This window comes from Elephas maximus, chromosome 4 (assembly GCF_024166365.1).
Source record: "Elephas maximus indicus isolate mEleMax1 chromosome 4, mEleMax1 primary haplotype, whole genome shotgun sequence".
NCBI classification, from domain to species: domain Eukaryota; kingdom Metazoa; phylum Chordata; class Mammalia; order Proboscidea; family Elephantidae; genus Elephas; species Elephas maximus.
Window position 1 is genome coordinate 85,439,289 of NC_064822.1, and position 15,685 is coordinate 85,454,973.

General features: G+C 38.5%; 1 protein-coding gene across 1 annotated transcript in view; it reads right to left on the bottom strand.

Moving 5' to 3' along the window:
* ITPR2 (inositol 1,4,5-trisphosphate receptor type 2) overlaps positions 1–15,685 on the bottom strand; it is a 523,041-nt gene that overhangs the window by 315,672 nt on the left and 191,684 nt on the right. The window contains exon 22 of the mRNA XM_049882682.1: positions 892–1,085. Within this exon, the coding sequence (XP_049738639.1) occupies positions 892–1,085 (194 nt within the window). The remainder of the gene's footprint in view (positions 1–891; positions 1,086–15,685) is intronic.

The following is a 15,685-nucleotide window of genomic DNA, read 5'->3' on the forward strand; positions in this document are numbered from 1 at the left end:
ATTCATAACTGTGGTAATGGGAAATTTATTCACTAAACTATTAGACATAAAACAATAATTAATCTCCTTGGAATTCACAGAGCTAGGTATTAAACTAGGTTAGTTTTTTTAAATACATTATCCCTAGCTTTTTGGAAGCAAAAACACAGAGATAATCACTTAAATAAAATACTAAAACCAATTATGAACAATTTACAGAATAAAAACCTACTTGAGTTTCTTACTACAGCAATAAATCTGGACACATGAAGTCAAATGTCTGATTCAATTTAAAACAAGAAAAAGTTGGACTTCAACAATTAAGTTTGCCTTCTCTCAAATCCTTCTTAAATGAAGTTAAAATAAAATTAGTGTCAATGCTGAGTGAGAAAATACATACAAAAGAGGTTTTATCAACCTCAAAGCACTCCACAATTGTTAGATGTTATCATTAATCTACTTGATGGAAATGAACAAGTATGATTAACATGTTAAACAGTGTCAGCATGAGCTTTCTGACCAGGCTTGCAATTAATTAAATATATATAATTAAAAATAAATAAATAAAAATAAACAGCATTTCAGAGTATTTGCACAGTGATTTGGAACAAAACGTATAAGGAATTAAACCAACAAGCAAAACATCTTTGTTATGTAGTTTCTATTATGGCATTTCTATAGTTTCTATTAAGGAATCCCTGGGTGGTACAAATGGTTAAGCATTCGACTACTAACTGAAAGGTTGGTGGTTCGAACCTATCCAAAGGCACCTCAGAAGAAATGCCTGGCAATCGGCTTCTGAAAGGTTACAGCCTTAAAAACCCTATGGAGCATAGGTCTACTCTGCAACACATAGGGTCACCATGAATCAGAATCGACTACATAGCTGCTCATTTTTCTTATACAACATACCTGTAAAATCTCAATGATTTTCAGTTTGGTGTCCATCACAGTTACATCCTCGTGCTCAGTGGGGCTTCCTTGCTTGCTAGGATGGATGCTGGGCTGCACGTCAGGCATGCTCATGGGGAAGATAGAGCCTCTACTGAGCACCATTTGGGTCATCATCTCACCCACCCCATGGATGGTCCTCATGACATTGTTTCCTGGCATGAGAAAGTCCTAAAGTCAACACACACAACACCTGGAGGAACATAGCTATAACCGTCAGTGGGTCACAACAAGACTGAAAACTTGACAGCAAAAGTAGTAAAGATAGGAAAGAATAATATCAGCACTGCTCAGAATCTTTCTTTGAAGATAAAGCTAAGATTTTGCAGACACATTTCAAAATGACCAATTTTTAAAAACAAATGTTTACTTTTCTCAGGAAATGCTTTCAAATAACACATGGTAGGTGAGTTGTTGGTAGTTCTAATAATATCCTTGTGTAGCACAGTAAGACCTACCAACTATCATGCCCATGGACCCTAGCTTTTACAATTGTTTGAAAGAAAAGGTTATTAATCTCCAAGAAAAAAAATGAATTACAAGTGGGGATACAAAGATAGCATGAAAACATTTAAATCGTGAATTCTAGTCTCTTGTTGGAGCCCTGGTAGCACAATGGTTAACAGCTCAGCTGGTGAATTTGAACAGTTGCTCCTTGGAAACCCTACGGGGCAGTGCTACTCTGTCCTATACGGTTCCCATGAGTTGGAATCAACTTAATGGCAACTGGTTTGCTTTCATTTTGTTTTGTTTTAATCCTATCCTTAAATCAGAACCTTTTTGCCTTTTTTTCATAACTTTTATAAAAAGAGGAAAATGATTACAACTTAATTTTAAGAAAGTCCCATCTGGCTGGGAACCATGGTCTCAGGGGACATCTAGTTCAATTAGCGTAACATACTTTATAAAGAAAACATTCTACATTCTACCTTGGTGAGTAGCATCTGGGGTCTTAGAAGCTTGTGTGTGGCCATCTAAGATACCCTACTGGTCCCACCCCATCTGGAGCAAGGGAAAATGAAGAAAACCAAAGATACAAGGGAAAGATTAGTCCAAAGGACTAACGGACCACAACTACCACAGCCACCACCAGACTGAGTCCAGCACAGCTGGACAATATCTGGTTTACCACCACTGACTGCTCTGACAGGGATCACAACAGAGGGTCCCAGACAGAGCTAGAGAAAAATGTAGAACAAAATCCTAACTCACAAAAACAGACTTACTGGTCTGACAGAGGCTAGAGAAACCCTGAGAGTATGGCCCCCCAGACATCCTTTTAACTCAGTACTGAAGTCACTCCTGAGGTTCACCCTTCAGCCAAAGTTTAGATAAGCCCATAAAACAAAATGAGACTAAATGGGCACACCAGCCCAGGAGCAAGGATGAGAAGGCAGGAGGGGACAGGAAAGCTGGTAATGGAGAACCCAGGGTCAAGAAGGGGAGAGTGTCGACATGTCATGGGGTTGGCAACTAATGTCACAAAACAATATGTGTATTAATTGTTTAGTGAGAAACTAATTTGCTCTGTAAACCTTCATCTAAAGTACAATAAACAGACAACAACACAAAGAACTATTACAAAATTAACACAAAAACAAAAAGGGAATTCCCACTTAGAGAAGATGCATGTATTAGCCAATTTGTTCCCCATTCCTTCACACAATTTGAATAGAAAGCCATAATTCAAACTCCAAAACAGCAATTATATTCAAGGTAATTACAGAAACGAATTAGTGACAAACATCATTTTCAATGAGAGGGTGCTACCTTTCTATTCCTTCTCATGAGTGAGGCTTCTCAGTCACTTGTCCACCAATAAAATTCACACTATGCACCAGTTCCTTACACTGAACACAGAGTAGCTGTATCAAAGGATTCTCCTGACACCACTACAATTTACATTCTCCAGCCTGACTGTTGCTTCTCACTTCTAAATTCCTACAACAAGCAACAAGGAGTCAAAAGAACAGATGTCTACTTTCCTTTCAGAACAGCGGTCTTTGCTTCGTGGGTGTTTATGGAGCTTCACTTCAGGCGAAGGCCTAAGAATCTGACAAAGAATTTTAATTTTCCTGAGTGTCTCAGGGTATAAACCAAGAGAAAGAGAAATGGAAATAAGATGGGATGAGATAAAGCTCTTGGATCTGTGCAGATATATAAACTGTGGGAATACCTACAGGATGGAAAAGGAAACAAACAAAAAGAAAAAAATTAAAAGACGATTCAAAAGAATCTTGATGGTCCTATGCAGACAGACCACAATCATCATCAAGCCACTGGTAACCACTATTATTGTGCCTTGTGAAAGGTGAAAATATCTTTTAAAATTCATTATCTTAACCATACACAAAATTAACGTGAGAGTGGTATTCCAATAGTATATTTTAGAGTATGCAAAGAAGTAACATCTTCCAGAGTAGCATATTTTAGGGAAAAATTAATGTGGGTGTTCCTTCTGACAGTCTGGAATCTTTCATTACACTGCTACTGGTGTAAACCAAAAAAGGGGATAAAGAAAAAATAATAATAAAAGGTAATTTCCAAGTGAGTACAAGGTTGAGGGAAAAGGATTTGAGACAGCTCTATTTTCTGTCAGAATAACCTAGAAGCAGAATGCGTCATTCTCTGTGGTTCTCAAAGAATCACGGCAGTCGAGTATTTCCAAACCCCCTAACCCCCGATGTTTGCTACATGGATTGCAGAGATGCACATCTGGTTGTTGGCAAAGTTTCAGGTTGTCAATGTTCAATGAGTAAATGTATCTGAGTTTTGATTTGAGTATGTATATGTGTTAGCCTCCAAAAATGCTTTCTCACCACTAACGCAGAGTGGGCTCCTTTGTTATTCTAACCCCTGATTCATACAGAAATCCTCGGCATCCATAGTGTCTGCATCTTATTTAGGTTTGCGTGGGAAATAAACATTTAACCCAAATGATTATTACAGAAAGTTAGCCCAGACAATTCTTTCCCCCAAATATAGACCCTGTCACCAAGAAATTAAAATCTAGAAGCCAGAACCATAATAATATGTAACACATGTTGTCAGTGAAATAGGAGGGTCCGTTCCAATTGTACCACATCCTTACAGGCCTGTGGTACGTGATAGCCAGAAAACTCTCCTGATATTTCCATGTATGGCCAACTCAAGGGTGTCAAATTAAAAGATGCTATATTTTCTGGGTTTGCTTGGTGCTGATGAGCAGTGCTTAAATTGTGAACTATTACAGCTTGATAAACATAAGCAAAATATCACATAAATCACTAATGTACAAGGCGCCCGGTATCTGTTTTTCACAGAAAAATTTCTAATGCTAGACTATCCTCAACATTGCAAAAGAAGAACTATTACTATTTCTTTTCTCAACCATAATCAGCTAACACCACTAAAAAGTTTTTCATGAAAAAGCTACTGTATTATAACATAAATTCTTTGGAAAAACTGACCTCTACAAATTCAACTTTTCTGTCTTTTATATTAACTCAACAACCACAATTTGAAATTATGTATAAAACGTGTTGAGTTGATTTGAAAAAATAGGAGTTACCTTTGGTGAGAGGGAACGAATTGCTTAAAAAGAAAGGCAGATGGACTTTTCACGTTCTTTTATTATTTAATTGGATAGATATTTTTACTAATCCTATTTCCCTCAAGAGAAGAATCCAAAAGGAGGACAGATGTAGTAAATGTACAATGGGAATGGTTTGGGAATAGAATGCTTTCCTTCTTTACTATTCCAATGAGCCAAGTTTCCATTACCAACTTCAGAGAAGTAAAAAGCCATAAGGAATTTATTCCATAATTTAGTTTTTCCCTATTCAAAAGTCATTTTACTGCTTGGTGAGCACTATTGGGTTCAACAGTCATTAACAGTTATGCAAATTCATAGAAAGTATAAGAGATTTGGAGTACCTGTGTGATGCAAACTGTAACATGCTGAGATACTATTCAAAAGGCTGGAGGTTCGAGTCCACCCAGAGGAGCCTTGGAAGAAAGACTTGGCAACTTACATCCAAAAAATCAGACATTGAAAACCCTATAAAGCACAGTTCTACTCTGACACACATGGGTGGCCATGAGTGAGAAGTGACTCGATGGCAACTGGTTTTTTAAATGTGATTTAACAGCTCTGTCGTGTATTGAATTGTGTCCCCCAAAAGTGTGTGCATCAATTTGGCTGGGCCATGATTTCCAGTATTGTGTGATTGTCCACCATTTTTTAAATCTGATGTGATTTTCCTATGTGTTGTAAATCCTGTCTCTATGATATTAATGAGGGGGGATGGGCAGCAGTTGTGTTGGTGAGGCGGGACTCAAACCATGTGATTGGATTGTACCTTGAGCCAGTTTCTTTTGGTATAGAAAAGAGAAGGGAGCAGAGAGACATGAGGATCTCAGCCACCAAGAAAGCAGTGCCAAGGGCAGAATGCGTCCTTTGTACCCGGGGTTCCTGCGCAGAGAAGCTCCTAGTCCAGGGGAAGGTTGATGAGAAGGACCTTCCCCCAAAGCCAACAGAGAGAGAAAGCCTTCCCCTGGGGCTGATGCCTGAATTTGGACTTCTAGCCTACTTTACTGTGAGGAAATAAATTTCTCTTTGTTAAAGCCATCTACTTGTATTTCTGTCATAGCAGCACTAGGTAACTAAGACAAGCTCTTAACCAAAAAAAAAAAAAAAAAAAACCCTTGCCATCAAGTAAATTTTGACTCATAATGACCCTATAAGACAGGGCAGAGCAGCCCCATAAGGTTTCCAAGGCTGTAATCTTTATGGAAGCTGACTACCACATCTTTCTCCCACAGAGCAGCTGGTAGGTTCGAACTGCTGACCTTTAGTTGAAAGTTTGTTGGCATTTTACATTATTTAAAGCCATCAATTTAATTGATTGTTATCACTTTTCTCTTAGAATGTGAACACATAGGAGTAAAAATAATAATTTGTATTTTCCAGTTGCTTAGATTTCAGATAGATATTGTAAAAGATTCTTAGCATTTATGAGTGGTAAACGTATATGATTAGAAGAGTTTGGTGAATAATCGTTCAGCACAATTTAATTGTTCTGGAACTACTAAAGTCAGCTCGACATTTTATAATAAAAGAAGCCCAAGAAATGGATAATCCAAAAACCATTCTTATTTACCCTGAAACCTATTTTTATAAATAGATTTGAATAAATGCATCTGCTGTTACAAAGTTTATTTGAAACCAAATGACATTAAGCCATAAAGACATGACTCAGGAGGTCTTTCTACTTCTCATCCCTGCTCAGCATCTCCTTATAAGCCTCTGCTTGCTGGAAAAAGACTACACTCTCTACACCACTTTTCTCTGGAGCTGTGCTTCCTCCCTAGTAGTCAGGGGTCTGCGTTATAAAAGGACTTCTCTGTACGCAAAGAAAACTAAAACACTAACATAACATCAAGGCCTCCATTAAGCTAAGGATAAGCCAAAATCAAACCTATAGCCATGGAGTCAATTCCGACACATAGTGACCCCATAGTTCAGAGTAGAACTGCCCCATAGGGTTTCCAAGGAGCAGCTGGTGGATTCAAACTATCAGTTTGACTATCAGTTGTTTATTCTTATTTTTCCAGCTTTTTATTGTTAACTGATAGCTACAGTGACTATTTCACTTTATTTTTATGCCAACCATTTGACTTCACCAGATCCTCTAACAAAGGTTCATGGACTTGGGTCTCTGTTGTTTGATTAACCATATTCTTTTGCCCACATTCAACCAACAGTGGTAATTAAGGGAATATTAAGTTTACATTTTTGTACTATAAACCTAAAATGTAAATCCTTGGGTGGTATATTTTTTTTAACTATGCTTGAAAGTTTACAGTTCAAGTCAGTTTCTCATACAAAAACTTATACACACATCGTTATGTGACTCTAGTTGCTCTCCCTATAATGTGACAGCACAGTCCTCCTCTCCATCCTGTATTTCCAATGTCCATTCAACCAGCTCCTGTCCCCCTCTGCCTTCTCATCTCACCTCCGGGCAGGAGTGGCCACTTAGTCTCATGTTTCTACCTGAGCTAAGAAGCACACTCCCCACCAGTATCATTTTATGTCTTACAGTCCAGTCTAAGCTTTGTCTGAAGAGTTAACTTCAGGAATGGTTTTAGCTTTGGGCTAACAGAGAGTCCAGAGGCCATGTCCTCTGGGTCCCTCCAGTCTCAGTCAGACCATTAAGTCTTGTCTTTTTACTAGAATTTGAGTTCTGCATCCCACTTTTCTTCTGCTCCATCAGGGACTCTCTGTTGTATTCCCTGTTAGGGCAGCCACTGGTGGTGAATGCCATCTAGTTCTTCTGGTCTCAGGCTGATGGAGTCTCTAGTTTATGTGGCTCTTTCTGTCTCCTGGGCTCATATTTTCCTTGTGTCTCTGGAGCTCTTCATTCTCCTTTGCTCCAAGTGGGTTGGGACAAATTGATGCATCTTAGATGGCCACTTGCTAGCTTTTAGGACCCCTATGGGGTTGTTTTTTTTTTTTATGGGGGTAGTTCTACTCTGTCCTGTAGGGTCGCTGTGAGTCGGAATTAACTCTACAGCAACGGGTTATAATAGTTAACGTGGTACCAACCTGGGATAAACAGAAAATCAAGATTTAACACCCTGTGAAGACAACAGATAACCAGCACTCCCAACTGCAAGTTAGGTCACAGTGTTTGGAAGATTCCACAAAGGAGTTTTACTTCACATGCTAGACCTGGAGAGAACCTGCTATTCCTCTGCCTGGAGTACTCCTACCCAGATGGTCATATCACTTGCTGTCTCATTCATTTCTGATTTCTGGTGCGATATCAGCTTCTCAAATAGCCCTTTTCTTGTCACCCTATCTAAAATAGGGTCACCATCACTCTTGATCCATGTACTTGCTTTACAGTATTTCTATCTCACATCATATTTTATATTTGTTTGTTTCTGTGTTTATTGTGGAGCACTAGTGGCACAGTGATTAAGAGCTTGGCTGCTAACCTAAAGGTTGGCAGTTTGAATCCACGAGCCGCTCCTTGGAAACCCTATGGGGCAGTTCTATTCTGTCCTATAAGGTCACTATGGGGCAGTTCCACTTCATCCTATAAGGTCGCTATGGGGCAGTTCTGCTCCGCCCCATAGGGTTGCTGAGTCAGAATTGACTGGACAGCCACAAGTTTGGTTTTTTTTGGGGGGCGGGGGCAGGAGGAGGGAAGTTTTGGTGCTTCTTTTATCCCTCCCTTCTCCTCCAATAGAAACACAAGCTCCACGAGGACAGGGACTCTGCTGGGTTTACCGCTCTCTCTAGGGCCTGGAATAGCACCTGAATTTACAATCTAGTTGTTGGGTACTGTGGAGTCAATTCCAACTCATGGTGATCCCATGTAACAGAGTAGAGCTGCCCCATAGGGTCTACCTGGCTGTAATCGTTTCAGAAGCAGGTGACCAAGTCTTTCTCCCCAGAAGTGGCCAGGTGGGTTTGGGCTGCTGACCTCTCAGTTAGCAGCCAAATGCTTAGCTGTTGCACCACCGGGGGAAACATAAAATCTGTTCTTAAAAAAAGCTGAAAAACAAGTAAAGGCAAATGACACAGTATAAGCATGGCATGGACACTACACAAAATTGCTTAAGAATTTTTTTAATTGGGAAAATTATCTTAGGTTGAGCAGAGTAAGGGACTGCTTCAATGAAGAGGCCTTGACTGGGGTAAAGGATTTAGATTAGAGAAGTATGATCTTTGCCAAATCATTTCACCATCCTATGTTCAGAATTTTAATCCTAATATGTTGTGATTTTATTATAAGAATAAAATTACCTAATATGTGCAAAGGAGCCACGAAAAATAAAAAGTGCCATACGATTATAAGGTATTACTTCAAAATGAAAAGTGGAAGACATGAATGTTTTCACTGTATATCTGAAAAACAACTCTTCTCCATTTCATTGTCTTCCATTGCAGTGGCCACCTCCTTGCTAATGAATACGTGGTTCAATCCTGTACTCACAGCTCATCGTCCCTGACAATATGGCATGACTGACACACAATATCACCTCTAAATGGAGAGGTCCTTCACAGGAGTAAATTATAACGAATTGTCAATGAACAAAGTGGGTAATATGACACCTAATTTTCTTAATTCTAAATAAACATTAACTGAATCTGGTATGTTGATAGCACATTTACAGATCTCCTATTTCCAAAAACTTAGAAATAGAACAAAACAAAAGCCTACTGAAAACATGTAGCTTAATATAGTGATATTGTTATCCATTTTTTTGACTATTAAGTAGACTACTTAGGAGAAAATTACTTCCCATCCCACACCTAAAGATGTGTTATTCAAAGAATGAATTAAAAAAGCAATTCATAAAAAATTGTGGTTGAGTTCTGTATCTTATTTTGGATTTCATCACTGTCAAATACTGAAGTTATTTCAGTATCTCAAGCCTTAAGTTTTTAATTTGCAAAATTAATCTTTAATGCTTAGCAGTTGGTAACACAAGCACAAAATGAATTTACATACTGTTTTTTTAGAATGGCAATATGATTTACACACCATGAAATGCACAGATCTTAAATGAAAAGTTTGAACAGTCTTGATAAAGGCATACACTCATACAAATCACATTTCATCTCGATATAAAACATACGAAGAAATGACACGTGGAAATGATGTTAGATTCCTATACGGCTCCAGAGAACAACAGTAGAGCTGCTTGTTGGAAGTTAAAGGGAGAACCCCAATGATTAGAGTAGGAAAGCCATAAATTCTTGGTCTCTGCAGGTGTTCAAGGAGAATCTAGATAACCGTTTGTAATGAGTAGTATATGAAGATTTAAAGTTAATATATGAGGTAGATGCTTTCTAGGGTCACTTTCTATGCTAATGTCCTATAAATCTATGTTTGGGTTCTAATAATACACCTTAGAGGGAATTTGATGGACTCTGTTGACCAGAAACTAAGAGAATTGGGGGCCCTATCCCACTGTATTAACACCCCGAGGAATCAGATTCTGAGGGTTAAACATGTTTATAATTAGAGGAAATAACTGTAGGTCCTTTTTAATCATTGTTATTATTGTGAAGTCATCCCTAGGCATTGAGCCTGTTCTATAAACTCATTTAGACAACATTAGTAGCTCTTTCTGGGTGCCAAGTAATCATGTCTAGGCCTATTCATAACACTCCTAGATAACTCCAGAGGTTTCAGTCACCCTATAGCTTAAACATTAGGACTACATACTATGGCTTAAAAAATAAGAATAAACTACCTCACACCAAACTATAGAAGGTGCTTCACGTACTGTGTGACTGATATTTTTGGAAAACCAAACCCCCAAAAAACTGCAGACAGTGCCTTTGTTTCCGGCACATCCTACAGGGACACAAAGACAAACCTAGAATTAGAGTCTTCTGCCTCTGCTAAATCAAATTAATTGCAAAGTATAAAAAAAAATCATTTATTGTAACTTCATGTGAGTAACCCCTGACTTAAAGAAATATAAAGAATTTATAGAGTTACTTTGTGACTTAACTTTATTACGTAGTTTATGTCTGTACCAGACCCATTAAGTCTTGCTGAAGTTTATCAACCTACAGAGTTACCAAGTGAATATTTGAACCATATTGCTCTGTTCAGATGGTGCATCAGGGATTCCTGAAAAGGCATAATATGAATCCTTAAGTTGCTAAAGTAAAATTACAGGAACAAAATAGGAAGCCTCGATACAGAAACGTGATTTAACATGAACCGGCATTTATATGTTATCTGCCATTCATTGGAAGTTTGGAAAGTCAAACTAAAAGTTTAGAAGTAATAAAAGAGAAAACAATCACTTATTTGAAATGTTACAGTCTAGAAATTACTTTTATCACTCAAATACACACATATTTATATAAAGCATGTCATTTACAAACATTCATGCAATGCATTTCACTCAATAATTATTCCTGAAAGCCCAGTATATATACAATAGTATATTAGACATGGTACAAGAGTTATAGAACCAGAAATATAATCTATTTTCCTAGTTTTTATTACTTTGGTTGGCCTCTCTCTGTCAATAAACCTGAATCATTATTATTGAATGCCTAAGCAGTAATTCTACTTGAAAGACCCAAACCAAACCTATGGTCACTGAGTCGATTTCACCTCATAGCAGCCCTATAGTGACCCAATAGGACAGAGTAGAACTGTCCCATAGGGTTTCCAAGGAGCAGCTGGTGGGTTCGAACTGCCAACCTTTTTGGATAGCCGCAGAGCTCTTAACCACTGCACCACCAGGGCTCCATTATATATTTGGAATATTAGGGTCTCTAAATATTTTTGTCCTTCAAGTATATGCACATTTTATAAGGCGTGTTACATATATTCAACCTGATGATGATGAGTTACAAAACTATGGACAAGGTTCAGAAGTAGCTCATGGAAAGGTATCTAAGGGGATAAAATTGTTTAGGATTACCTAGGGAACAGCAATAGATAGAGCTAGAGCCACTTAATTCCAATTATGGAGACCTCTGGCAGGAGCCCTGGTGGTACACTGGTTAAAAGCTTGGCTGCTAACCAAAAGGTCTGCAGTTCAAAGCCACCAGCAGCTCCACAGGAGAAAGATGTGGCAATCTGCTTCCATAAAGATTTACAACCTTGCAAACTCTATGGGCGGTTCTACTTTGTCCCACCAAAACCAACCAAACCAAACCCACTGCCATCGAGTCAATTCCAACTCATAGCAACCCTACAGGACAGAGTAGAACTGCCCCACAGGGTTTCCAAGGAGCACCTGGTACAGAGTTGCTATAAGTCAGAATTGACTTGACAACAGTGGGTTTTGGTTTTGATGAAGACCCCCAGCTTACAGAGTTGTATTATTATCCTCTAGAGATGATCAGAGCTAGTGAAAGAGAGGATTTAGAAAGAGCCTTATGGCAGAATGCCAAGAAGGAGCCAAGAGTAGAGTCAGAGAGATCTGTCAAATCTATTGTAGGGAGTGACATGAAACATCCAGCTTCAAGAGATACTTAGGTGGTAAAACCTTTAAGACTTGTGATTAAAACTTCGTTTCTGAGAAGCCAAAAAACCATCCACAATGAGGTGATTCTTTGCTTGAAAAAAATTTTTTTTTAATCTGGACTGACAAATTACATTTCAAGTTAAGTAAAACTCTTTAGAAAATGCCTAGTCTTTTGTACTGAACTTTCTTAAGAAACCTGGAAGAAGTATAAAACAGACTTCCTGCACCTGAGAAAATCACCTATGTAAAAAGCAACATGAAAATAGTAAAAAAAAAAAAAAAAAAGTGCAGCATTGTTTTGTTTTAAAGAAAGAAAAACAGAAAAAGGACAAGCAAAGAAACCTGAATTTAAAATATGGCTTAGCAAACTGCAAACTGTGTGATCTTAAGCAAATTATTGAACTTCTCTAAGAGCCTACTTCCTGGGCAAAATAGTGACCATAATACCTAAATTGCTAGACTGTGATAAGCATTAAATATAAAAATATGAAAAAGGCCTAGAAATGTAGCAGGTGTTCAATATAAACCTTGTCAAATTTAGCCTGGCATATAGTAGAAACTCAGTATAGAAAAGACATTATTATATTATTTTCAACTGATTTGGTTTTTTTACTTCATTTTTTTTAAACGAACATAATCTAGAGTAGATTCACGTATTTGAGACTCTCTTGATATACAGGGAGAAGATTAATCCCAGAAAAAAAAATGTTCTCTTAAACATCATTGATAAAAAAAAGTTCAGAAAAAAAGCACCCAAACCCAGTGCCATCGAGGCGATTCCAACTCACAGGGACTCTGTCCTACAGGGTCGCTATGAGTCAGAATTGACGGCACTGGGTTTTTGGGTTTAGAGACACTACAGGACAGAGTTGAACGATCCCCACAGGGTTTCCAAGGCTGTAAATCTTTATAGAAGCAGATTGCCATATCCTTCTCCCACAAAGCAGCTGGTGGGTTCAAACCTCTGACCTTTGGGTTCGCAGCAAAGTGCTTAACCACTGCATCACCAGGGCTCCTTAAGAGGAGGTTAAACCTGTTGTCATCGAGTGAATTTCAACTGATAGCGACCCTACAGGACAGAGCAGAACTGCCCCCTTGGGTTTCCAAGGAGCAGGTGGTGAATTTAAACTGCCAACCTTTCGGTTAGCAGCCGAGCTCTTAACCACTATGCCACCAGGGCTCCAAAAGAAGGTTACATAGGCATTTTTCCTAAAACTTGTAAAAGCTGAAGAAGAAAAACAAATAGAAGTATAAAAGACAGTATTTATTAAGCCAGTAAGTGCTCAGAGGCACAATCAACATAACACAGAGCTGGTGGGAGAAGCAGACTCAGAAGATCAGAATGTTACAAGGAAGCTTTCTCAACATCTTGAGGAAGAGAATTCTGGAAAAGACTTGCTGCCCAGAACAAGTTCTTATGCCAGTGATTCTGGGACATTTGGAAGTAGGTAGCTTCTAGAAAGTTCTTTCATGTCTAGAACTCTGATATCCTTTTAAATGTTTTAATGTTGTTTTTACTGTTCTCCCTAATCTCTATTTTCTATGAGATATGAGTCTTGACCCACAGTTTTTCTGATCAGATTACTTTTCTAGAAGATAATGTGGTGGATGCTGTGATTGTCCTGCCCAGATTTCCTTTCAGGAATGAAGAGCTCCTGCTCCAGCTGTCAACCCCCATGGAGACTGACTAGGCTGAAGAGAACTGCCTCTCCAAGGTCACACAAACACATCTCTGATGTGGTAAAAAAAAAAAAAACAGGTGAAACTGTGCACTACAGATTAGTAAGTAAACACAAGTAAGCCCATGTGTACCTTGCTTATTGGGTAATCCATCCCTAGGTACCTGCCTCTTCTTAGAATCTATAAGCCTCCCCTTGGTAGAAGAGTGTAATTTGGGTGGAGATAAGGTGTTGGAAGAAGGGAACAGCATATGGGAAGTAGGTATAAGATACAAGACATGTAGTAGACATAAGAGAGTTCTGTCTGAAGCTAAGAGACCTCACTGAAAGCAGAGAGATGAGGGAAGACAGGTACAATAAGGCGACTTAAAGGAAAAACTTGAATGACGAGAGAGGCCAAATTACAAAAAATTAATGAAGGCATATTTTCAAATGATGAACAGTAATTGTGGTATCTTCCCTTTGCAAGTAAATCTTGCTAACACTTCTGAGCACAGTGAACCCTACTGCAACTGTAAATCCTTAAAAAAAAAAAAAATCCTTTACAGAGACCTAAAAAAAGCTCAGTGAGACAAAAACTTAAAGAAGAAAAAGGAACAGTGGGGAGAATCCTTAAAATAAAGCCGGCTGGTAACTAGGTACTCGCTCTTCGGGTTTGGTCCTCATGCTAAACCTTGTTTCTGTCCTTTCTCGTCCCTCATCTCCAAATATATACCTCCTCAGAGGCTCACCTCGCACCCCAATTTTCTCACTCTTTTTCTTTCTTTCTTTCTAGGTACACAGATATTTTGAGTGAACTAAGGCTTCTGGGTTCAGGGCATTGCAGCTGGTGTTTCTACAAAGAGCAATCACAGCTATTAAGCAGAAGATATGCTCCATGGATATTTGCTATAAAGAGTGTTTTGTAACATGCGTTAAAAAGAATGCCATCCAGGGTTAAATGAAAATTACATACTAATCTTTGAAAAATCACATTTTTGAACTGAAGGAGACTATGAAGATTGTATTTAGACTAACCTCTTAATTTTATAAAGAAAGAAACTATTTTCTGGCAGATTTTCTGTCTGCAGATATTTTCTTCCTTTCCTACCCATATAACAATATTAAAAAATGTTTCTGCTCCACCCTCCATCTCAATTTCCCTTCTCCTTTTTAACAGCAACTATGCTGCCAGAAAAAGCATTTCAAGGTGGATCATGTGAAATCCCTACTAAGACCAAAAAAAAAAAATTAAATTTAAGAAGCAGCTGGTTATTTGCCACTAGATGGAGAGTTAGCATGCTCTTACTTTCTTCTCCAATAATATATACATTGTTGTTAGGTGCCATCGAGTTGGCTCCAACTCATAGCGATACTTATAACAGAACAAAACACTGCCCAGTCCTGTGCCATCCTCACAATCATTGTTAGATTTGAGCCCATTGTTGCAGCCACTGTGTCAATCCATCTCGTTGATGGTCTTCCTCTTTTTCACTGACCCTCTACTTTACCAAGCGTGATGTCCTTCTCCAGAGACTTGTGCATCCTGATAAAATGTCCAAAATAAGTAAGACAAAGCCTTGCCATCCTCCCTTCTAAGGAGCATTCTGGCTATACTTCTTCCAAGACAGATTTGTTCCTTCTTCTGGAAGACCATGGTATATTCAATATTCTTCACCAACACCATAATTCAAAGGCATCAATTCTTCTTCAGTCTTCCTTTTTCATTGTCTAGCTTTTACATGCATGTGAGGTAATTGAAAATACCATGTTTTGGTTCAGAGGCACTTCAAAGTGCTTCTGACTCCCCTCCTTATTTCTTCCCTACACTGGGTTGGGTCCACAGGGCTATAAGTCATAAAATAAGCTCTAATCCTTTTAGGGCAGAAGGATAATATCAGGTTATGGTGGATGCTTGTGCCTTTGTCTCTAGGACCACAGGCACTTGAACTCCAAACCTGAAACCTCAAAGGAAAGGAAATTCTAAAAGTAAATGGATTCTCCATTGATTTTTTTAATGATTTCCCATTTCTAGCATCATAACCACACATTCAACAAAAAAGCACATATGGTTACTGACTAGAAAGAGCCCCACATGT